The 26,427-nt window shown below is 37.8% G+C and overlaps 1 protein-coding gene across 1 annotated transcript in view; it reads right to left on the bottom strand.

Moving 5' to 3' along the window:
• Positions 1–21,651, bottom strand: part of LOC133655345 (glutamate dehydrogenase, mitochondrial) — a 31,401-nt gene extending 9,750 nt beyond the window's left edge. Inside the window, exons 1-5 of the mRNA XM_062055409.1 lie at positions 21,121–21,651; positions 11,215–11,295; positions 11,025–11,080; positions 7,037–7,100; positions 2,996–3,090 (exon numbers count right to left, since the gene is read on the bottom strand). Coding sequence (XP_061911393.1) covers positions 2,996–3,090; positions 7,037–7,100; positions 11,025–11,080; positions 11,215–11,295; positions 21,121–21,517 — 693 coding nt within the window. The 5' untranslated portion in view covers positions 21,518–21,651. The remainder of the gene's footprint in view (positions 1–2,995; positions 3,091–7,036; positions 7,101–11,024; positions 11,081–11,214; positions 11,296–21,120) is intronic.
• Between the last annotated feature and the right edge of the window lie 4,776 nt (positions 21,652–26,427).

The following is a 26,427-nucleotide window of genomic DNA, read 5'->3' as shown; positions in this document are numbered from 1 at the left end:
GAACCCCACCAGTTTCATGTGCGCATTCACCCAACCCTTCTTTAGTGAAAAATAAAATGTGGTGTTTTTTTTCAAATTCAAGACAAAGTTATATGTTTTTGGTAACACTTTAGTATGGGGAACATATTCTAAGTAACAAAGACTTAATTTAGAGTTATTTGGTTAGGGCCAGGGTTAGAGGGTTAGGGTTATAATAAGGCCATGCCAAATAAGGCATTAATAAGTACTTAATAATGACTAGTTAAGAGCCAATATGTTACTATTTTGCAATATTTTCTCCTAAAATAATTACTTTTTCATGTAAAATTGTTACTTTTTCATGTAAAATAGTGACACTTGTCATAAAATTCAGACTTTTATCACAATATTGCCAATTTTATTGGTGTTCTTGTAAAATAGTGAAATATTGTGAGTAAAATTATGACTTTTGTCATAATTTTGCCAAGTGAAATTCCAATTATTATTATTATAATATTGCCAACATTTTTCAAGTTTTCTTATAAAATTGTGACTTTTGTCGAGTAAAAGTATGACTTCATAAAATTGCCAAAATGTTAAGCTTTTCTTGTAAAATTGCCACTGTTATTGAGTAAAATTCCAACTTTCATCATTATATCGCACAAATGTTCAGTTTTTCTCGTAACATTTTGACTTGCGTTGAGTAAAACTACGACTTTTATTATAATACTGCCAAAATTTTAAGTTTTTCTTGTGAAATTCCAACTAATTTTTCACAACAAGCTTATTTATATTTACATAGTTTGTATATATTATTAATGTTGTAAATACAAATCTTTATATATCTAGAAAGGGTGATCCTAAAGAGGTAGGCATTTTTCGGAGGTCTCAAAAAGGTAAAAAATACAATATGTTCCCCATACTAAAGTGTTACCATGTTTTCTTACTGGTGCACAAAATGAAGCGTGCATGAACATCACCTTGTTCAAACAACAAAACCAACACAGTGCATAAACTCACAACAAATGACACACCTGCAAATCAGTCAGCTGTTGCCGTATCCGTAATACGCCGATAGGGAGAAGTTTTTATTTACACGATGAGTCGGGTGTGTCTTGACCTCTGCCGAACCCCTGAGCCGACTCACCAAACCCAGGTTAAGAACCACTGCTCTAAAGGCTTAGTGGCCACATGCGTGGACAGCACCTTTTAGCTCTTATTTCCAAAATTGTGTACACTACTGAATTGGGGTCTTATGGCCCTTATGTGGACACTTATACTGCCATCTGGTGGTGTCAGAAGAATATAATATACAATGGAATTTGGGGAAAAAAAAGTGTAAAAATAAGAATTAGCATGTCACTAAACATTAAGTACACGTTTGTGTACTTATGGACTAAGTACATCATATCAAAAGATGATTCTTAGTTTTTATTCTAAATAGGATCCAATAAGCCCAAATAGCAAAGAGATAGAAAAAAAAGTATGTAAACAAACAGTTTGGGCCTTAAGAAGTTAAATTAATTAATTAAAGGCCTACTGAAAGCCACTACTAGCGACCACGCAGTCTGATAGTTTATATATCAATGATGAAATCTTAACATTGCAACACATGCCAATACGGCCGGGTTAGCTTACTAAAGTGCAATTTTAAATTTCGCACGAAACATCCTGCTGAAAACGTCTCGGTATGATGACTCCTGCGCGTGACGTCACGGATTGTAGATGACATTTTGGGACAGCATGGTGGCCAGCTATTAAGTCGTCTGTTTTCATCGCAAAATTCCACAGTATTCTGGACATCTGTGTTGGTGAATCTTTTGCAATTTGTTCAATGAACAATGGAGACAGCAAAGAAGAAAGCTGTAGGTGGGAAGCGGTGTATTAGCGGCAGGTGTTGTGCCGGATAACGCACCCCCGCCGTAGAATGCACCCCCTGACTGTTGTGCCGGATAACACAGCTGGTGTTTCATTGTTTACATTCCCGAAAGATGACAGTCAAGCTTTACCATTGGCCTGTGGAGAACTGGGACAACAGAGACTCTTACCAGGAGGACTTTGAGTTGGATACGCAGACGCGGTACCGTGAGTACGCAGCTGCGGCTTCTAAACATTTGATCGCTTGCCCGTACGTGCGTGCCGCTATGTGCATGTCACGTACGTAACTTTGGGGAAATATATGTGCTGTATGAACTTTGCGGAGGTGAACGGTACTTTGGGCTGTGGGATTGAGTGTGTTGTGCGGGTGTTTGAGTTGTATTGGCGGGTTATATGGACGGGAGGGGGGAGGTGTTTGTTATGCGGGATTAATTTGTGGCATATTAAATATAAGCCTGGTTGTGTTGTGGCTAATAGAGTATATATATGTCTTGTGTTTATTTACTGTTTTAGTCATTCCCAGCTGAATATCAGGTCCCACCCGCCTCTCACAGCATCTGAATCGCTCCCACTGCCCTTTAGTCCTTCACTCTCACTTTCCTCATCCACGAATCTTTCATCCTCATTTAAATTAATGGGGAAATCGTCGCTTTCTCGGTCCGAATCGCTCTCGCTGCTGGTAGCCATGATCGTAAACAATGTGCGGATGTGACGTCACGCGCATATCGTCTGCTACTTCCGGTATAGGCAAGGCTTTTTTTTATCAGCGACCAAAAGTTGCAAACTTTATCGTCGATGTTCTCTACTAAATCCTTTCAGCAAAAATATGGCAACATCGCGAAATGATCAAGTATGACACATAGAATGGACCTGCTATCCCCGTTTAAATAAGAAAATCGCATTTCAGTCGGCCTTTAAGCGAGTGTTTGCCTATTTAGTGCATTATTGATGTCTGATGAACTTGTGATGAGAGGAGAACAAAGCTGCTTTGGAGAAAACGAGAGAGAGAGAGCGGAATGTTTGCTCTGGCGGGAAGGGAGAGGCAGGAAACTCGTGGTAGCGAGTGACTCACTCCTTCCACTTCGTGTTTATGAAAAAAGGGGCAAAAAAAAAAAAAAGAGAGAGTCTGAGTCGAAGTGCTTATGTGTGGAGAACTCACAGTGTGCGCGATGGTGTTGGCGTACGTGTCGGCGATCCACGACATTTCCCGCTCGCCTGTGCTCATGTCTGGAGCCGGGACGTCGATGCCGGGTCCTGGTCGGGGGTGGGGGAGATAACGTTTAGATGGTTAGAAACAGCAGATCCACATGTATGAAGATAATACATCAAGAGGATTCTAAACCATTTCAACAACTCTATGATCAAAAAACTGTTCCAGAGCACGGTCCAAAAACAAGAGGCGAGGTTGCTGGAACGAGGTGGGGGAGGTGCGCAGTCTGAGCAATGATGGATCGCATGCCTCTGTGTGAGTGAGTGTGTTTTACTTTGCCTGCTGGCTGCTTGAAATAATGGCAGCCATTTAAAAACGTGCCAGCTTTTCAGAGCCAGTGATTCCCCGGCCCCACTAATAGATTTTGCACAACCTACTTTCCAAATCCCTGACGCATCAAAAAGTAAAAGACAGGAAGTGTTTACTCAATAAAATACGAGCGGGAGCGGCGATCTCGTCATGCAGGACACCTCCACAAGCACGGTAACTGTGTGTGATTACTACCGCTGTAAAAAAAGTGAGGTGTGGAAGCGTGTCGAGCGCCTCCACGAGAGTGCAGCCCAGAGAATCATGACTAGTGAGTGCGCACATACTGGGAGACAAATATATTGTACCGTATTTTTATGACTATAAGTCCCAGTTTTTTTCATAGTTTGGCCGAGGGTGCGACTTATACTCAGGAGCGATTTATGTGTGAAATTATTAACACATAGATAATAGTTACCACCTTTAAGGTAACTATCCGGTTCAAGTTCAAATACATTTCATGAATAATCTGCGTATATACATGATTGTTATACTACTGCGTGAGTTATTTATGACATCCCTCATTTTTTTTCTTTTTTGGGGGGCAAAAGGAGCTGTGATAGATGACAATTTTGATCTTGCATGGACTTTTTGATAATGCTGGTGCAGTGGCACCTACATTTCCAAACCCCTCTTTTTGCAAACATTTTGTTTTACGAACTTTTAGATCTAGCCAAATGTGCCTCTTTGTGCAAACCATGTCTCAAACATTCATTCATTCATTTAGTGTGCCGCTATAAGCCTTAGGGCGCTGCCATTTTGATGAGTTCACTTCCTGCGCAGTACAGTACACACGGGGCATGGCCGTTTTGGAGAGGTGGAGCCTCCTACGTCACGTCCTGTTTACACAGTCCATTACCCTGTCGCCCCTTCTCAGTGCTTCAGTGTATTTCTGTTCTCACCATTCAGCAAGTTTTGTCGATTTCGTTACTCAATATAGGTCCCAAAAAGGCAAAAAAAAACAGCTGGAAGGAGGAAATTGCTGTGGACTTAGATTTACAGTAAAAAAAAGTTTTACCTTTTTAATTTATTGTAGCAGTACGGTTGGTTGTAGAGGTGGGAGAAATAATTGATTCGGATATGGACGATTATAAAATCGATTAGTAAATGTCAGTAATCGATTTATTTATTGTAAATAAAGTAATGCAGACAGTTTTAAAATTTGGCTGACCGCAGCAGAGAGATCCCACCAGCTCCTTTATTTTAGGGCACTTGAGCTCCAGTTTTGCACACATTTCTATTAAGTTAATAAATGTCATGGGAACTTCTTATTAAAAATGCACCATTTTTAAAAGTTGCAAGTGATAAATGCTTATTTAGTCCAACAAAATGTAAAACTGCCTCAATATACATACATTTAAAGGCCTACTGAAACCCACTACTACCGACCACGCAGTCTGATAGTTTATACATCAATGATGAAATCTTAACATTATAACACATGCCAATACGGCCGGGTTAACTTATAAAGTGACATTTTAAATTTGCCGCTAAACTTCCGGTTCGAAACGCCTCTGAGGATGACGTATGCGCGTGACGTAGACCGGCGAACACGGGTATGCCTTCCACATTGAAGCCAATACGAAAAAGCTCTGTTTTCATTTCATAATTCCACAGTATTCTGGACATCTGTGTTCGTGAATCTGTTGCAATCATGTTCATTGCATTATGGAGAAGGAAGCTGAGCAAGCAAAGAAGAAAGTTGTCGGTGCGAAATGGACGTATTTTTCGAACGTAGTCAGCCACAACAGTACACAGCCGGCGCTTCTTTGTTTACATTCCCGAAAGATGCAGTCAAGATGGAAGAACTCGGATAACAGAGACTCTAACCAGGAGGACTTTTGACTTCGATACACAGACGCCTGTAGAGAACTGGGACAACACAGACTCTTACCAGGATTACTTTGATTTGGATGACAAAGACGCAGACGTGCTACTGTGAGTATGCAGCTTTGGCTTCTAAACATTTGATCGCTTGACCGTATGTGCGCAACTTTTTTTTGCGTATGTACGTAACTTTTTTTTAAATATATAAGCTTTATGAACCTTGGGTTAGGTGAACGGTCTTTTGGGCTGAGTGAGTGTGTGTGTTGATCAGGTGTTTGAATTGTATTGGCGTGTTCTATGGAGCTAGGAGCTAGCATAGGAGCTAGGAGCTAGCATAACAAACACGCAGGTGTTTTTATGCAGGATTAATTTGTGGCATATTAAATATAAGCCTGGTTGTGTTGTGGCTAATAGAGTATATATATGTCTTGTGTTTATTTACTGTTGTAGTCATTCCCAGCTGAATATCAGGTACCGTGAGTATGCAGCCTTGGCTGCTAAACATTTGATAGCTTGACCGTATGTGCGCGTCACGTACGTAACTTTTTAAAAATATATAAGCTTTATGAACCTTGGGTTAGGTGAACGGTCTTTTGGGCTGAGTGATTGTGTGTGTTGATCAGGTGTTTGAATTGTATTGGCGTGTTCTATGGAGCTAGGAGCTAGCAGAGGAGCTAGGAGCTAGCGTAACAAACACGCAGGTGTTTTTATGCAGGATTAATTTGTGGCATGTTAAATATAAGCCTGGTTGTGTTGTGGCTAATAGAGTATATATATGTCTTGTGTTTATTTACTGTTGTAGTCATTCCCAGCTGAATATCAGGTCACCCCCGGCTCTCACAGCATCTTCCCTATCTGAATAGCTTCAACTCCCCACTAGTCCTTCACTTGCACTTTACTCATCCACAAATCTTTCATCCTCGCTCAAATTAATGGGGAAATTGTCGCTTTCTCGGTCCGAATCTCTCTCACTTCATGCGGCCATCATTGTAAACAATAGGGAACTTTGCGTATATGTTCAACTGACTACGTCACGCTACTTCCGGTAGGTGCAAGCCTTTTTTTATCAGATACCAAAAGTTGCAATCTTTATCGTCGTTGTTCTATACTAAATCCTTTCAGCAAAAATATGGCAATATCGCGAAATGATCAAGTATGACACATAGAATAGATCTGCTATCCCCGTTTAAATAAAAAAAAATCATTTCAGTAGGCCTTTAAGATGCATCAATAATCTATTTTTAATAGAAACGTAGCTCCTGAATTGATTTTTTAAAAGTTGCAAGTGATAAACGCTTATTTAGTGAAACGAAATGTAAAACAGCATCAATATACATAAATTAAAGTTGCATCAATAATCTATTTTTATCTAATCGTAGCTCCTGAATTGTAATCGAATCGTGAGGTGACCAAATATTCCCACCTCTAGTTGGTTTTTAGCATTTTTGAAAGCACCAAAGGGACTTGTGTGTGCGTTGGCAGTTTAGCTTGCCATTGTTGTTTTATTCTGATAATAAAGAGATTGTTGTTCCATTACCACCTTGTTATGTTTGTTAGATATATTGCACATTACAGTGTCTTCAAAGTGTGTATCTTTTTACTAAAATAGTATCTTGTTGGGGCAAGAACCAAAGATTCATATTTACATTCTTAAGGGGAACTCTGCTTCACTTTTCGATTTACGAGCCATGTTTAAGAACCGATTAAGTTTGTAAATCAAGGTTCCACTCCACTTCTGTATCCCTGCACACTGTCAGTGTAATACTTAGCTGTCTGGGGTTTATTAGTGTAAGACACCGGCTTCTATAACGGTGTACACAGAAACACTCCAAAAAAGGGGAGGGGGCGGAGCCTCACCGATGAAGCCCTTCTTGGCCAGCTCGATGGTGAATCTCCTGGTGATCTTCTCCAGCTCGTTATCCTGCAGGATGACAAGAATATGAAAAGTCAAAAGAGGGCGTTTTCAAATCGTTTGTGTCGCTCAGGTCGGACCGAACCATCCTCTATTTCAGAGCTGGGCAAATATTTTGACTCAGGGGCCACATTGAGAGAAAAATGTGTCTGGGGGGGCCAATGTGTATGTGTGTATAGGGCTGGGCGATATATCGATATACTTGATATATCGTGGGTTTGTCTCAGTGCGATATAGAAAATGACTATATGGTGATATTGGAGTATACGTTCTCACGCAGTTGCTTTTAGCTGCGGACATTACACTACATGCTCTTCTCACTCTTTCTAGTCTCTCCTTCTTAGAGACTTAAACAAGCGCACCTTCTTACAAACGTCACGTGAGCATACGCCCTCGCGGAGCAGAGAGGTAGCGGCATGGGTAACGTTAGCTGTGGTGCGAGTGGTAATACGAGACAAAGAAGGAGCGAATCTGGTAACAAATGAAGGAAGAATTAATTCCGAAGAAAACCAGCAGGGGGTCCATCGTCTGGCGGTGGTTTGGCTTCAAGTGGGAATATGTCGAACAGACAACCGTAATTTGTCAAGTGTGGGGAAAAAGCGTTGCTACAAAAAGTAGCATTTCTGCTAATATGTAGCATCATTTGAAAAGTCACTCGCTAGAGAATGAAGAGTGCTTACTCCGCATGTCAACATCTCCGTTCTGTGCCACACCAACAATCCACATCAACATCGTATGAAAAAAATAGTCAACAACAGAAGGAGATTACGTCCGCAGTAACCTACCACATAGCGATTTGATTTCCTATTATGTAGCTCATTTTTATTTGACAGCTATTGAAATATCTTGTGACATCATGCACAAAAGTGCACTTTATTTGTTTTAAACTATTGTTCTGTACAAAAAGTGCACTTTAATTTAGTGTTGTTTTGCTTTGTCATCTTAGTGACATCATGCACAAAAGTGTGCTAATAGCTTGTTTTAAAATGTCTCTGACAATCTTGCACTTTCTGTTTTGAAATGACATGAATGTTTGTGCCACTGCTTAATAGCTGTTTAATAAATACACTTTTGCTAAATTGACTTAGTTGTGATTTCCCTCTCTGCATGAAAGTTTAAAAGTAGCATATATTAATGCAGTATGAAGAAGAATGTTTTAATGTAGACACATACAATCATCATACTGCTGTGATTATATGCATCAAGTGTTCATTCAAGGCTAAGGCAAAATATTGCGATATATATCGTATATCTTGACATGGCCTAAAAATATTGAGATAATAAAAAAGGCCATATCGCCCAGCCCTATGTGTGTATAAATTATATATACACATTTTGCTTTAAAAATCTGTACAGTGTGTGTGTTTGGGTCCCTTTTTTCAGGAACGCCAATACCAAAAGTCACGATGTCCAATAGAATTCTAAAAAAGTTATGACAGACCACCTCAATAAAACAGAATTTTACAGTTTTTTTAGTGAATGGGACACCCAATATGTACATTAAAATCAAGAAAGTGGGATTCACAATTTTAACTATGAACAATAAAACACTGAATATTAACAACTTTTACTTCTCTGACCAGCTCCTCGATAGACATCTTTTACAATCAAGCAAAACACAACAAAAATGTAACAAACAGAAAAATATGAATGCAAAGGGGTAATAAACACCTAAAATATGATTAACATAATTTTTAAGCAGAAATGTGTTGTAAAAATGTGCTTCCGCATCTGTTCCTGACACATGCGTTTGGGGCTGGCTCCTCTGAAAACAAACCCCGCCCACTCTGTTTTGTTCCTCGTCTGAGCTGCTGTGATGTACATCAGGGGTCCCCAACTTTTTTTGCACCAGGGACCAGTTTAATGTAGGCATTATTTTCACGGATCGGCCTTCCACGTGTGGCAGAAAGATATAGCAAATAAGTGCATGAAAAATGAATACATGAAAAAACTCACCATACCATTCAATTAGTGGGAGGCCTCGGCCTTTTCCCTTTGCAAAAAAGCTCTCAATAGACTTTTGTTTTTTGCTCATTTTTGCTAGTAGTGGGCTTTTTTTTTTGCTTTAGTATCTGATGGGTTATAGGTGATACATCACATTTAAAAGGACAAGAGCATGGGTATACAGTATAAGAAAGCTAGAAATACTTGACATTAGTTCCAATAGATTTCTGTGGATGACTATTTCCACTCTAAAAGTTCTGTTTTCATATTTTGTGCAATATTTCATACATAAATACACTAGTGTTCGTTTTTGTGGTCCAATTTTCCATGCGTAAATACATCCGTTTTTTCTAACTACCGGTACATATGTAAGAGGACAATGTGCAATAATACCAGCACTTTAACTTACTAGACCAAAGGACTTGTGTATTTTTTTTTCCTTCAGCACAATTATTATATGCAACAATTTAGCACTTTTCCATCTTTACATACTATGGTCACTTTGTTCCTGATCTGCCCTGGTCTTAGGTCATCAACCTGCAGCGGGCTGCAGATGGAACCTAGCTTTTGGCTACGATTTGGCACTTTTACATTTGATGTTTATTAATGTGCATTGTCCCTTGTAACAAAGATGTAACAAATATAGCAAATGGCGAGATTTATAATACATCTATGGACAAGCTTATTGGTGTGTATGGCCAAAGTTAAGTAGGAGAAAATGCGGTCGGTTATAAATTATTTAATGTCTCTGTGCGGCCTGGTAGCAAATGCGTCACGGACCGTTGCCGGTCCCTGGACCGGTGGTTGGGGACCACTGACGTAGATTACTGTAATAACTCCTATAACACTCAAAAGTGCAGATTTCAGAATCGATTCTCATTTTTTTAAAATCGATTATTTATTTTTTTTAAATGTATTTAAATTTTTTTGCTTTTAATTTAATTTTTTTAATTAATCAATCCAACAAAACAATACACAGCAATACCATAACCATGCAATCCAATTCCAAAAGCAAACCCGACCCAGCAACACTCAGAACTGCAATAAACAGAGCAATTGAGAGGAGACACAAACACGACACGGAACAAACCAAAAGTAGTGAAACAAAAATGAATATTATCAACAACAGTATCAATATTAGTTACAATTTCAACATAGCAGTGATTATAAATCCCTCATTGACATTATCATTAGACATTTATAAAAATTTTAAAAAAGAACAATAGTGTGACAGTGGCTTACACTTGCATCGCATCTCATAAGCTTGACAACACACTGTGTCCAATATTTTCACAAAGATAAAATAAGTCATATTTTTGGTTCATTTAAAACAAATGTACATTATTGCAATCAGTTGATAAAACATTGTTCTTTACAATTATAAAAGCTTTATACAAAAATCTACTACTCTGCTTGCATGTCAGCAGACTGGGGTAGATCCTGCTGAAATCTATGTATTCAATGAATAGAGAATCGTTTTGAATCTGGAAAATATCGTTTTTTGAATCGAGAATCGCGTTGAATCGAAAAAAATCGATTATGAATCAAATCGTGACCCCAAGAATCGATATTAAATCGTATCGTGGGACACCCAAAGATTCACAGCCCTACTTTCTATAGTTCAAGACTTATGGTCATTTAAAAACAACACTGCACATCATAATGGTGGCGACAGTTTTGATGTTGTAGGTCTAAAAAAAATTATGTAGAACGTCCAGCGGGCCGGATTGAAAATCTTAATGGGCCGCATTTTGCCCAGGTCCGCTCTATTTGCTTGCCCTCCATCATGACTGCCAGCTTCCCACAGGAAATACTGGTTTTGGTGACATTTGCGTAAGGGTGGAGCACGCATGAAAGGAGAGAGCAGCCTCTGAAGCATGACGGGAGTTTCAAGGGCAGCTTGTAATTGTCTCATACTTCATGACCAACACGTCTCTTGAAATTCATTTTTTCCTCGCTACCATCTTCCGTGTAGTGCTGCTTACTCACAGAGTAATTCTTGGTGTTGATCTTCACTCCGGCCTTGGCTCCTCCAAACGGCACATCTGTTACAGAGAACATATCCGCTTAGGAGACTTGTTCAGATCGAGAAACTAAAAATCAATGCATCTTGCCCAACTACTGAGAGAGCATTTTAATGGAGGCTACACAGTCCCAATACTTCTGTCCAGCCACTTACCAACAACAGCACACTTGTAGGTCATCAGAGAGGCCAAAGCTTTCACCTCGTCCACAGACACGTCTGTGCTGTATCGGATACCTGAAGGGGTTGGAAACAAACACTATTAGTCTACAATAACGTTCTCCCTCCCAAAAATTTGCATTAACAGCTGCGGCTGTAGGCAACCTTCTGATGTATTTTCTTTTATTAGTTAAATGGCAAGAGCTGCATTGGTGTGGTCTGTACCCATCAGCTTAATCTACGCTCAGCTGTCAGCGTTAAAGTGATGTGTGTTATATTCGTCATACTGTTTACGGTCAACTCATCAATGCTATAAATGCCGACTGGGCAGTTTTTGCTCCTTCGTGCAATCATTAGGGATTGGTACTAAATCCAGTGTTTCCCACACATTCATTTATTTGTGGCGGCCCGCCACGAAAGAATTACGTCCGCCACAAATTAAAAAAAATAAAAAATAAAAAAAAAATTTAAATTTTTTTTTTGTCCTGTCCAGCTTTTCAGGCAAATCATATAGTTGATGTAGATGCCCATATAGGCTGTAGGATACTTCTCTTGTTGCCTTATTTGTATTTGACCACTACTGTTTTCTGTTTATTTGTTAACTGACTGTGGCAGGACACCTCTGCCTCTGTTTCACTTTATATTGCTGGTAAATAATATGGTTGTAGTAGTAGGCTAAAGTTAAATTATTTAATATGCACTAATTAAAAGGGGCAGAGCTTTAAGAGACATTTTAGCTTTTATATTTTATAAGATATATTTTTTGTAAGAACCACAATTAATAAATATATTTCAGTGAATAACTTATTGTTCAAATCTGTATATAAATATGTACATAAAGTGTTGTAATTATATTGTAAAATGGATGGATGGATGGATGGATGGACGTTTAAAACAAAACTGTTATTATTAATTAGTAAGTATACATTTTTTTAGCCTTTTTAGAGAAAATCATATTGTAGTAAATTATGCAAATTACTCGATTATGTCATGGTGACCACGCCCATAACCACGCCCCCACCGCCACAGGTATCTTGGCAGTTTATGGGAAACACTGAAATCCAATACTTTTTTGGCCCCGACTGAAACCTGCTAGTCCTACGGGGCACCAATTCAGGTAAAATCCAACGGTGCGATGTTACGGTACCTTGGTTGCGCGTGACGTCACGCCCGGTTGCCGACTCAGCAGGCTCTCCGCATTTCGGCACTTGGCAATCACTCCAGCAGCACTGAGAGCGGACTCAGCCAAACTTCCGTATTTTTCGGATTATAAGTTGCAGTTTTTTTTCATAGTTTGGCCGTGGGTACGACTTATACTCCAGAGTGACTTATGTGTGAAATTATTAACACATTACCGTAAAATATCAAATAATATTATTTATCTAATTCACGGAAGAGACGAAGCAAATGTCAGCAATCGTCACACACACGTCAACCAATAAGAATTCGGTGGGGGAGGGTCATGGCAGAAGTGCATTGTGGGTCATGGGATGCTAACTGCTATATGCTATTGCCTTAGCTATTAAAATGGATTTTTTTTTATTTTTTTTTAAACTGAGAAGGGCTGAACAAAAATGGCACCGAAAAGGAAATCATATACTGCAGATTACAAGCTGGACATAGTGAAATATGCAGCAGAAAATGGCGATCGAGCAGCAGAAAGAAAGGACGCTAGCGGCGCATACCAGGAGCGACAACGAGGAAGAAGATTTCACGGGATTTAGCGATCAGGAGTGACGGATTGTTTGGTAAACGTATAGCATGTTCTATGTGTTATAGTTATTTGAATGACTCTTACCATAATATGTGAGGTTAACATACCAGTTGGTTATTTATGCCTCATATAACGTACACTTATTCAGCCTGTTGTTCACTATTCTTTACACATTTTAAATTGCCTTTCAAATGTCTATTCTTGGTGTTGGATTTTATCAAATACATTTCCCCAAAAAATGCGACTCATACTCGAGTGCGACGTATATATGTTTTTTCCTTCTTTATTATGCATTTTTGGCCGGTGCGACTTCGGTAATTTTTTTAATGCCTCCACAGCCTGTAGAAATGGTGGTCCCCACAAGTGATGATCAAAAACTTGGTCCCCATTCCAAATGATGACCAGTGTGTGTGTGTGTGTGTGTGTGTGTGTGTGTGTGTGTGTGTGTGTGTGTGTGTGTGTAGTCACGTTTTAGCCGACATGCTAATGCTACTCTAACAACAGCATAATTTGACACCAAAGCTAGTTCAGGCAATGAATGTTCACTAAAGTGCACATTTGTGGTGTTCAAGTAAGTACTTTCCACGCGAGTCACACCATATTGAATTAAACCATCATGGCAGGCTAGGGGAAATCTACCAGGCGTCCCCTAAAACCACAGCGTGATCTATCAGAGGGTCAGCTGAGCCATCATGAGCGTGAAGGAGGCGGGGAGGGGCAGTCCAGAGCTCTGTGGTCAAATGGAAAAGACGGGAACAAGGAGCAGACCGGGTCAATTTCAACCCCCCCTATGCACCGAGACAATGACGTCGTCCTAGCAACCAAAACCACAAATCAGACAAGAGAACAGTCGGCGAAAGTCAAACTGGAACTGGCGCAGTTGAAAGGAACCAAACACTGCCTTTGCTCACTTTATGATAATAGGGACTTTCCACTGAATTACAAGCACTACACTCATTGAAAGTTGACGATTTAGACGAGTCTTGTGTTGCCATGAATTGATTAACGTGGACCCCGACTTAAACAAGTTGAAAAACTTATTGGGGTGTTACCATTTAGTGGTCAATTGTACGTAATATGTACTGTGCTGTGCAATCTACTAATACAAGTTTCAATCAATCAATTAATCCTGGGACTTTCACAACTAATAAGACATATGATTTTAAAAAGGAACAGCAAAAAAAACAAAAAAAATGTACTTGTCATGCACTAAAAACTCAAAAACGGACCAGTATTGTGCCAAACGCTTCTGATTGAGTTCATTTTTGTTGTTTTGTGCACAGTTCAAACGATATCAATACACAGTAGAAAAAAAGGTTAAATACCTGAAAAAATGTTTTATATTCTAGTTTCTTCAAAATAGCCACCCTTTGCTCTGATTACTTTTTTGCACACTCTTGGCATTCTCTCGATGAGCTTCAAGAGGTAGTGGTTTTCACTTCACAGGTGTGCTTGAAGCTCATCAAGAAAATGCCAAGAGTGTGCAAAGCAGTAATCAGAGCAAAGGGTGGCTATTTTGGAAAAAAATAGAATATAAAACATGTTTTCAGTTATTTTCACCTTTTTTTGTTAAGTACATAACTCCACATGTGTTCATTCATAGTTGTGATGCCTTCAGTGACAATCTACAATGTAAATAGTCATGAAAATAAAGAAAACGCATTGAATGAGGAGAAGGTGTGTCCAAACTTTTGGCCTGTACTGTATATCCCAATAAACATGTAATGGATATCAATAAAAAATGCATTTGTGCTGTGTTACGATTGACACCAAAAGTGTCAAACTCAAGGCCCGGGGGCCATATCTGGCCCGCCACATTATTTTGTGTGGCCCGTGCAAGCCTGAAAATAATATGCGTTAATAAAATGCATAATCTTTTTTTACTAAATATATTTGTTCTTTCCCTTTAGACATTAGAAATCATGTCCTGCATGCAAATGTATATCTTTTAAAATTCAATATTATCAAAATCTAAATATATTATGTATTCCAAAAATATGTTTTGTTAAAGATAAATACTGTACTTAAATATCTGCTTGACTTATGATTTCAAAACAAATTATCAATCAAATTGTAGACTGTAAAATTGACAATAGATTTTACGGTTAAATTCCGCCGACTGAGTTTTTTTTACCGTAAAACAAACTTTGGTACTGTTTTTTTCCATATACAGTAGGACACTAAAACATTAAAAAACAAACAAAAAAAACAAGATTTTACGGTAAAAAAAACTAAACAAAAAACTGGCAGCTCTGTTGCTTGACTGTTACCGCTAAAAACAGTGGTATTGTTTTTCCATTCCATTTATTCAATTTCTTTATATGCTGTAAAAAGAAACACTGCTTTTGCTGTAAAATTCTGCCAGTTTTTAAATTTCATTTAAATATATTTTTTTGCAGCTTATGTAAAAAAATATATATATATTTTGTTTGTTCATACATATATACACACACACACACACACACACACACACACACACACACACACGGGGTGTAACGGTACGTGTATTTGTATTGAAACGTTTCGGTACGGGGGTTTCGGTTCGGTTCGGAGGTGTACCGAACGAGTTTCCACACGAACATATTAAGTAGCCGCCTGCGCTTCCTTCTGCCTCAGTTTCTGTCAGTACTCGACACAGCACCCAGCATTGTCCCACCCACACAACCATCAGATTGGTTACAAACAGAGCGGTAGCAGCCAATCAGCAGTGCGTATTCAGAGCGCATGTAGTCAGCGCTTAGCGTTTAGCAGGTAAGCATCAGGCAGCGGAATCTCCCCAAATGATAATAAACACCTCCCAGTCAACTACTAGTAACATCACTATGAGCCCGTTGACCTTCTAGAAATATAAACTGCAGCTCAGCTCGCTCGCAGTCCTGGCTTGAGGTGAAGGCTAATTCGCTTTTAGCGTAACGTTAGCTCATTTTGAGGTGTGTGTGTGTGTGTGTGTGTGTGTGTGTGTGTGTGTGTGTGTGTGTGTGTGTGTGTGTGTGTGTGTGTGTGTGTGTGTGTGTGTGTGTGTGTGTGTGTGTGTGTGTGTTTGTGTGTGTTTGTGCGTGTGTGTTACGGACAGCAAAGTCCTGTCTGTCTGTTATTTCACTTGACCTTTTTCTGTGTTGATTGAGCTGTGTTGAAGCAGCAAAAAAGGACATTTTGTTAAATGAAGAGTTTCTGTCTCTGATAGTTGATATAATAATGTAACTGCATCATTAAGCCTACATGAACTCCATGGTGTTCAGGGATGAATAGTCTCTCCTATTGCTATTGTACTATTTTTTCAGCTATAGTTACATTAATCATTAGTAATGCAGCAGCCTAGTTTTGAATGGCAGGGTCCCTGCTATCACATGTTGATAAAAATATAACATTTACATAATAAATCAACTACAGGCTTCCCAAATGCTGTAATATCGTTGTGGCTTGTACAGCCCTTTGAGACACTTGTGATTTAGGGCTATATAAATAAACATTGATTGATTGATTGATAATAAATTTAGCATGATGAGTTGACTTGAAACTGTTTAGTGTTGCACTTTTTATATGTAGAACAAAAGTTTTGTCAATTTATTTAATCTGAGCAACAACTTGAGGCAGTTTAATGTTGATTAACGTGGGCAGAATTATTATAGTGTTCCCAATGTTTACAAATTTGGTAAATAAATAACAAAAATTTTTATATTTTGTTGTTTTCTTACTGTACCGAAAATGAACCAAACCGTGACCTCTAAACTGAGGTACGTACCGAACCAAAATGTTTGTGTACCGTTACACCCCTAATATACACACACGCGTATATTCATATATTACTTATTGTTAAACGCGGCCCTCTGAGGGCAACCATAACTGCGATGTGGCCCTAAATGAAAACCAGTTTGACACCCCTGATATAGTGCAATGGCAAGCTTACACTTAGGACTTAGGACTTAGCTCCATATAGATCTTATCTGTCACTATATTGAGGGACGGAGGTGTTGCAATGCTGCTGCCGGTTGCACATTTAGCACTTTACACCATTTTGTGTGTACGTACTGTTTTTTTGGATGCCATTAGTGGGGAATTGTGCGTTTTTTTCTCTGCAAGAGCAAGAACTCCCGCAGGCACACAATGACGATGCAGCCCTGAAAACTACCCACATTTTGCACTTTGTAGTCGACGGTGAGCAAAGTCGAGGGTCTTGCATGCAATGATTAAACCCTCTGAGGGACAAACAGGTTTCTTGTTGACTTTAATGTGGATTTTGCTCCCGGTGGGGCGACAATGTCAGTGACGTCATCGTACAAGTTTGGCCGAGTGCATTTATTTAAGGATAAAAGCTGCAGTGGGTGCCTCCACCAGAATAGTGCACGGTCCAGCAGGTGCGGCGTGACTCTTAACACCGGCCGTGAACTTTGACCGTGGACGCCATCACGGCATGCGTCTTCCTGCTTCGGCGACACCCTCCCCCACCTGTCCACTGACAAATGAAAGCGCCTGAAAATACAGCCACCCCTCTACCACGCCCCTTCCGATACATTGCAAACTACCCAGAGTGCACTGCAGGAGGGCACAATGCACCAACATGGAGGCCTTAAACTTGCAAAGGTCAAAGGAAATGACACACACACATACGCTATTTAAACAGATGGTGTTTTTTTAATAATAATAATAATAATATATTTTATTTGTATTGCACTTTTCATTGAAAAAACTAATCTTAAAGTCCTTTACCTCCACTGTAAGATTGATATTAATAACAGCAAAAGGTCTAGAAATGAGTCTGTTGCAGAGCAGACGTGTCCAAAGTGCGGCCTGCAGCACAATTTAAAAATACTATTTAAAAAAACTAAAAGTGGAATAAAATGGCAAACAGGTGAAATGTAACGAGAAAAGTTGCAATATTGACTCTAATAACGCACAGCTGCCAGCAGGCTGTTTTTTTTTTACTTTAAAACTGTCATTGCTCAAAAAATAATAATGACTCAAAATCAATGTTATGCATTTTTTACCTATTGAAGGCTCCAATTACTTCACATCAAATATTCCACATTGAAATATTTTTTGGGGAAAATATTGCATATGTTGTGTGTTTGCCATAAAAAAAACTTTTTTGTTATACAAAGTGAATGAAACAAACGGAAACAAAAAAGTAAAAACTAATCAACAAATAGATCTGAATTTGATCTATAATTTGGGTTCTGAAAGTAAAAAAAATATATATTTATGACTTACTTATAAGTGGGGTCCGTTCGGATTCCTAAGAATTTTAATGTGACTTTTAAAAAAAACTCATTGCTCAAAAAATAATAATGAATCAAATCAATGTTATGAATTATTGACCTATTCAAGGAAGGCACCAATTACTTTACTTAAAAGTATTCCATGTTGAAATATTTTGGGGGGAAAATATTGCATATTTTGTGTGTTTGCCTTAAAAAACAGAGGTTATTTCAACAAAAAGAGCATTAAAAAAAACTTTATATCAAAAGATCTGAAGTTGATCTCGATAGATAGATAGATAGAATCTCCCCCCATCCCCACTAAAATTATCAGGCATCATAAAAGTGTTAAAGATAAGTCACACAAATATATATTTTGGTAATTTCAACAATCGAGTTCTAGATCAACTTCAGATTTTTTTTATATATCTTTTTTTTTTTTTTTTTAATACTGTTTTTGTTACAGTAACTCCTGTTTTTTAAGGCAAAAATACAAAATGTGCAATATTTTCACCCCAAAAAATTTCAAAGTGGATATAAAGTAATTGGAGTCTTTAATAGGTCAATAATTTGTAACATTGATTTTGATTCCTTAATTTTAGATCAATGATGGTTTAAAAAAATAAAAAATTATAATTATATATATATATATATATATATATATATATATATATATATATATATATATATATTTTTTTTTTTTTTTTAAACTATCATTAAAAAAATATATATATAGATTTTTTTTTTAATTTTTAAATTTTTTTGATGATGGTTAAAAAAAATTATAATAAAAAAAGAATATATATTATATATATATATATATACATATATATATATATATATATATTCTATTTTGTATTATTATTTTTTATTTGATTTTTTTTTTGATGACGGTTTAAAAAAAATAAATAAAAAAAATTTTTTTTTTAAATATATATATATATATATATATTTTTTTTTTTTAAACCATCATCAAAAAAAAATCAAAAAAAATATTTAAAATATATATTATACATATTTATTTCTTTATTTTTTATTTTAAACCATCATTAATCTAAAATTAAGGAATCAAAATCAATGTTACAAATTATTGACCTATTAAAGACTGCAATTACTTCATATCTACTTAGAAATTTTTGGGGGTGAAAATATTGCACATTTTGTGTTTTTGCCTTAAAAAAACAGGGGTTACTTTAACAAAAACAGCATTAAAAAAAAAAAAACATTATATCAGAAAATCTGAAGTTGATCTAGAACTCGATTGTTGAAATTACAAAATATATATGTGTGTGACTTATCTTTAACACGTTTATGATGCCTGATAATTTTAGTGGGGGATGGGGAGATTATACACTGTATATATTTATTTTTTTTAAACCATCATTGTTCTAATATTAAGGAATCAAAATCAATGTTACAAATTATTGACCTATTCAAGACTTTAATTACTTTACTTTATACTTTGAAATTTTTTGGGGTGAAAATATTGCACATTTTGTGTTTTTGCTTTAAAAAACAGGGGTAACTAACAAAAACAGCATTAAAAAAAAACGTTCTCAAAAAATCTGAAGTTGATCTAGAACTCAAGTGTTGATATATATCAATACTTGAGTTTGTTTTTTTACTGTCATTGTTCAAAAATTAAGGAATCCAAATGAATGTTACAAATTATTGACCTATTCAAGGCTCCAATTACTTCATATACACTGAAAATATTGCACATTTAGTGTTTTTGGCAACAACAAAAAAATAAGATAAAAAAAGGTTTTGGCAATAGGGACACAAAACATAAAAAAAAAAATACTTTATATCGACAGATAGACCTGAAGACAATCTTGAGATTTAAGCGTTGAATAAACAAAGTCCATCCAATTTTTCTACCGCTTGTCCCTCTTGGGGTTGCGGGAGCCTATCCCAGCTGCACTCTATCTATTAAAAAAATATATTATACGTCTAATTTTCAACACATTATGACTAAAACCCGGGACAAAAGTTGACAAAAAAATGAAAAAATATCAAAATGTCCCCCGTATTGATCCTTAATAAACTAAACTAATAAACTAAACTATCTATCTATTAAAAAATATATATTATACATCTAATTTTCAACATTTTATGACTAAAACCCTTTTAAGTCCCCGGGACAAAACTTGACAAATTTATATATTGTATTACTTTTGGAAAATGAAAAAATATCAAAATGTCCCCCATATTGATCCTTAATGAACTAAACTAATAAACTAAACTATCTATTAAAAAAATATATTATAAGTCTCATTTCCAACATTTTATGACTAAAACCCTTTTAAGTCTCCAGGACAAAACTTGACAAATCTATATATTGTATTACTTTTGGAAAATGAAAAAATATCAAAATGTCCCCCATATTGATCCTTAATGAACTAAACTATCTATTAAAAAAATATATTATACGTCTCATTTTCAACAATTTATGACTAAAACCCTTTTAAGTCTCCAGGACAAAACTTGACAAATCTATTTATTGTATTACTTTTGAAAAATGAAAAAATATCAAAATGGCCCCCATATTGATCCTTAATAAAATAAACTATCTATCTATTAAAAATATATATATTATACGTCTCATTTTCAACATTGTATGATTAAAACCCGGGACAAAACTTGATAAATGTATTTATTGTATTACTTTTGAAAAATGAAAAAATATCAAAATGGCCCCCACATGCTTTGATTTTTTTTTTTTTTAAGTGGAAATGTGAGGACATCCCTGCCTTCTAGTCACGTGACCCGACCGTAAACAGATGTTAGCAACTAGCTCAAAAACGCTCAATGACGACCACAAAAACAAGTAGTCGGTGAACAAGAAGACAATTGAAATGCGGGAGTAAGAAAAAGTACTACAAATGTCAGGAGGTGTGAGCTAAGGTGTGTAACGGTAACCCGGGGCGTGACTCCAAAAGCGCTAAGTAATGCTAATGATGCTAAGCTAAAGGTAGCTGTCAAGAGGCTCACCTCCCTTGCAGGGCGTCCTGTGCTGGCTGTGCTGGGCGCGGTAACCTTCCACCACCTCCCACTCGCCGTTGTCCCGCTTGATGGGGAAGGAGACGCTCAGGACGTGGTTGCAGGGCTTGATGATGCGCAGGATGCCGCGGACGCGGTGCCGCTTCTGCTCGGGGGTCTCGCGGGTCCGCAGGTCCTCCACCAGCTTGTCCTCCACGATGGCGGCGCCGCGGTCGAAGAAGCCCTCCACCATGCGGAAGAAGTTGGGGTCGTCGGGCTGCTCCGCCGCGTCGGCGTAGCGGCGCACCCGCAGCAGGGAGGCGGACGCCGGCAGAGCCGAGTCCACGCAGCCCGAGGCCAGGGCGCTGCCCGCCGAGCGGCTCAGCAGCTCTCCGAGGTAGCGGTACATAGCGGCGGGCGAGCGGAGACAATTCGGAGTGAAAGGGCGACAGGAGACGGCGTCGGGGCTTTGGACGAGAGACGCTCCTCACCGAGTTCTGACCTCCGGCCGAGTGGGGGATGACATCTCCGGTGGGGTTGCTTTAAAAGGAAGCCGGAGCCGAGGAGCGCTCCGAAGGGGCGGGGCAAGCACGGAAGAGGAGGAACCCATGCGTGCGCGCTCCGTTGGCCGACGCGATTGACCGTGCGCGCTCACGACTCTGCACCACTCATATAATAACATAGATAAGATACATTAGAGCAATGTTTTTCAAATTTTTTTGAGCCAATTAAGGCACATTTTTTGCGTTGAAAAAATGCGGAGGCACACCACCAGCAGAAGTCATTAAAAAACGAAACTCAGTTGACAGTAAAAAGTTGTTGTCGCAATTGTTGTATACGACTTTAAACCACACTGCCCGAATGCAGCTGAGATAGGCTCCAGCGACCCCGAAAGGGACAAGCAGTAGAAAATGGATGGATGGACTTTAAAGCATAACCAAGCATGCATCACTATAGCTCTTGTCTCAAAGTAGGTGTCCTGTCACCACCTGTCACATCACACCCTGACTTATTTGGAGGTTTTTTGCTGTTTTCCTGTGTGTAGTGTTTTACTTCTTGTCTTTCGCTCCTATTTTAGTGGCCTTTTTCTCTTTTTTTGGTATTTTCCTGTAGCAGTTTCATGTCTTCCTTTGAGCGATATTTCCCGCATCTACTTTGTTTTAGCAATCAAGAATATTTCAGTTGTTTTTATCCTTCTTTGCGTGGACATTGTTGATTGTCATGTCATGTTCGGATGTACATTGTGGACGTCCTCTTTGCTCCACAGCAAGTCTTTGCTGTCGTCCAGCATTCTGTTTTTGTAGCCAGTTTGGTTCTGCATAGCCTTCCCTAAGTTTCACTGCCTTTTCTTAGGGGCACTCACCTTTTGTTTATTTTTGGTTTAAGCATTAGACGCCTTTTTACCTGCACACTGCCTCCCGCTGTTTCCGACATCTACAAAGCAATTAGCTACCGGCTGCCACCTACTGATATGGAAGAGTATTACACGGTTACTCTGCCGAGCTCTAGACAGCACCGACACTCAACAACAACACATCATTTGCAGACTATAATTACTGCTTTGCAAAAAAATGTTTTAACCCAAATAGGTGAAATTAGATCATCTCCCACGGCACACCAGACTGTATCTCACGGCACACTAGTGTGCCGCGGCACAGTGGTTGAAAAAAACTGGATTAAACCAGTGGTTCTTAACCTTGTTGGAGGTACCAAACCCCAGCAGTTTCATATGCGCATTCACCCAAACCTTCTTTAGTGAAAAATAAAAAACTTTCTTTTTTTTTTTTTTTCAAATTCAAGACAAAGTTATATGTTTTTGGTAACACTTTAGTATGGGGAACATATTCTAAGTAACAAAGACTTAATTTAGAGTTTTTTGGACACTAGGGGGAACATATTCTAAGTCAGTGGTTCTCAAATGGGGGTACGCGTACCCCTGGGGGTGCTTGAAGGTATGCCAAGGGGTGCGTGAGATTTTAAAAAAAAGTCAGTTAAAAAGAAGTGTGAAAAGAAATGCAACAATGCAATATTCAGTGTTGACAGCTAGATTTTTTGTGGACATGTTCCATAAATATTGATGTTATAGATATAGGTATGGATTTTAAATTCGAGAAACAAATCAGCGGCGTCGTTCCAAAAAGCTTTTATCAATCACGCCAAATAGCGAAAGTGAAACCGCTTCTATCAGGACATGATCTCGAGAAATTAATCCACGCCTTTATCTCGACTCGTTTAGAGCAGTGGTTCTCAACCTTTTTCCAGTGATGTACCCCCTGTGAACACTTTTTTAATTCAAGTACCCCCTAATCAGAGCAAAGCATTTTTGGTTGAAAAAAAGAGATAAAGAAGTAAAATACAGCACTATGTCATCAGTTTCTGATTTATTAAATTGTATAACAGTGCAAAATATTGCTCATTTGTAGTGGTCTTTTTTTGAACTATTTGAAAAAAAGATATAAAAATAACTAAAAATTTGTTGAAAAATAAAGAAGTGATTCAATTATAAATAAAGATTTGTACACATAGAAGTAATCATCAACTTAAAGTGCCCTCTTTGGGGATTGTAATAGAGATCCATCTGGATTCATCAACTTCATTCGAAACATTTCTTCACAAAAAAATAAATCTTTAACATGAATATTTATGGAACATGTCCACAGAAAATCTAGCTGTCAACACTGAATATTGCATTGTTGCATTTCTTTTCACACTTCTTTTTGACAGACATTTTAGTGAGGGTCAAACCATCATGGCATGGGGGGAACTCTGGCTTTATGGCAGTGGTTCTCAAACATTTGTTGTCATCCCCCACTTTGGACAAGGGGGAGTTTTCAAGCCCCACCTGCCCCCATCGCCCCCAACAGAACGCTAATGCCAAGCTTAACATTTTTAAATGTATTGAACATCAAGTAACATCCAGTTGTATACATTCAAAGTCAATAACGTAAAATAACATCAAGTTCAATAATAAATAAAATAAATGTGCAGCTGTGGTATAACTTGCATCAAGTTCAATAATAAATAAAATAACTTGCATCAAGTTCAATAATAAATAAAATAACTTGCATCAAGTTCAATAATAAATACAACAAAAGTGTTATAACTTGCATCAAGTTGCATCAAGTTCAATAATAAATCAAAAAAAGTGTTATAACTTGCATCAAGTTCAATAATAAATCAAATAACTTGCATCAAGTTCAATAATAAATCAAATAAAAGTGTTATAACTTGCATCAAGTTCAATAATAAATCAAATAACTTGCATCAAGTTCAATAATAAATAAAATAAAAGTGCCACTTTGCAATCTTTGCAAAAAAAAAAAGGAGGAGCTATGCATTTGGCAAGACAGAGCAAGTGAACATGAGTTTTACAGTACTCCAGCATTAGTGGCTGCAATGAGCCTGTTTTGCACTGCACAGCTTTTCAAATGGGGGTTGCAGACTTGACACTGCCACTATTAAAACCTCATTGAGTTCGGGGCTGAGCTGCCTTGACACGAGTGCTTCCCGGTGAATGACACAGTGTGTCCAATGCGCATTTGGCGCAACCCTCTTTATTAAAGCCTGCAGCCCGTTTCTTGACTTTGCCATGGTCTGTGCGCCATCAGAGCAAAAACCCACACAGTTTTCCCCTTTAAGGTCTTTGAGGAAACTGCCCATTATCTTGAACAGCTCATCAGCAGTGGCTCTATTTTTGATGTATTTGCAAAACAGCAAATCCTCGCACAGTGACTCGCCATTCACAAAGCTTCCCCTTAGCCCCGCCCCCATTAGTTACTGTTGCTATGTCTGTCAAACTTACGCTCCTACCTAGAAATGTAAAGCCTACAGGATAAATAAGTAATTTACATTTATTTATATAGTGGATTTCACAGACAGAATCACAAAGTGATTTACAGTGTGTATAGAAAATGAAAGCATAGTAAAAAAAAAAATTTAAGAATATAATTGAAAAAAAAAAAACATTTAAGTGAAATTTCCTCCCGTTCCAAGTCGCGCCCCACCTGTCATGTCTCTATTCCCCACCAGTGGGGCGCACCCCACACTTTGAGAAACGCTGCTCTAGATCAACATTAGGTCTGTCAATAGAACATTTTTTAAAGATTTAAATTGTATGCTCTTTTTGTCAAAGAAAACCCTTTTTTTTAATGAAAAAAACACAAAATATGCAATATTCTCACCCAATAAAATTTTTAAGTAGGATATTTGAGATTATATAATAATTGGAGCCTTAAAAGGGTCAATAACTCATAACACCATTGATTTTAATTCATTATTATTTTTTGAGCAATGACACTTAAAAACTAATCACACTAAAATTGTAGGGGAGCCAAAAGGGTCCTACTCATTAAAGTGTTAAAAAATAAATTATATATTTTTTTTTTACTGTTTACTTTCAACACAATAATCTCGAGATCAATTTCAGATCTATCTGTCAATTATAAGTTTTATTGTTGTTTGTGTTTTTTGTTTGTTCGTTTTAGGCCCTTCTTTAAAAAAAACAAACTCGTTTTTTTACATGGCAAACACAAAATATGCAACATTTTCCCCAAAAAATATCTCAAAATATTTAATGTGACGTAATTGGAGCCTTGAATGGGTCAATAATTCATAATGACATTGATTTTGATTCATTATTATTTTTTAAAGAAAGAAACAGCCTGCATGGCAGCTTTGTGTGATTAGAGTAAACATTGCAACATTTTCTTGTTACATTTCACCTGTTTGCTCTTTTGTACCACTTTTTATATTTTTCATTTTTTTCAATCGTATTTTTAAAATGTGCCGTAGGGCCATTAAAAAATGACCTGCGGGCTGCAAATGGCCCCCGGGCCGCACTTTGGACACCCCTGCTCTAAACACTAGGCCACCTACTCAGATAAAACACATTTCAATCAAAGCTTAAATAGGTCTGATAAAATCTTAGGGTATGGCGGACCGGTACTTTTTAGCGGCGGTATGGTACCGAATATGATTCATTAGTATCGCGGTACTATACTAATACCCGTATACCGTACAACCCTACTAGTTACTATGGTAATCTACGTCACAGCAGGTCAGACGAGGCACCAAGCAGTGTGGGTGGGGAGCGTTTCCACAGAGTGTTTCCAGAGCCTGAAATGCGGGTGTCAGGGACAGACGCGGAAGGAGATTTTTACAAGAAAGTTCTAAAGCTTAGTGATATATCAAATATATCAGATTGAAGATGTTTTTTGTTTTTTACCCTTCGCGTTCATATTTTGCTGTGTTTGTTGCATTTTTGTTGCATTTGGCTTGATTGTAAAATATGTCAATTATATGTTCTCAATATTCAGGGTT

This window comes from Entelurus aequoreus, linkage group LG08, assembly GCF_033978785.1.
Source record: "Entelurus aequoreus isolate RoL-2023_Sb linkage group LG08, RoL_Eaeq_v1.1, whole genome shotgun sequence".
Classification (NCBI taxonomy): Eukaryota; Metazoa; Chordata; class Actinopteri; order Syngnathiformes; family Syngnathidae; genus Entelurus; species Entelurus aequoreus.
This window is presented reverse-complemented; position numbering and strand designations above follow the sequence as displayed.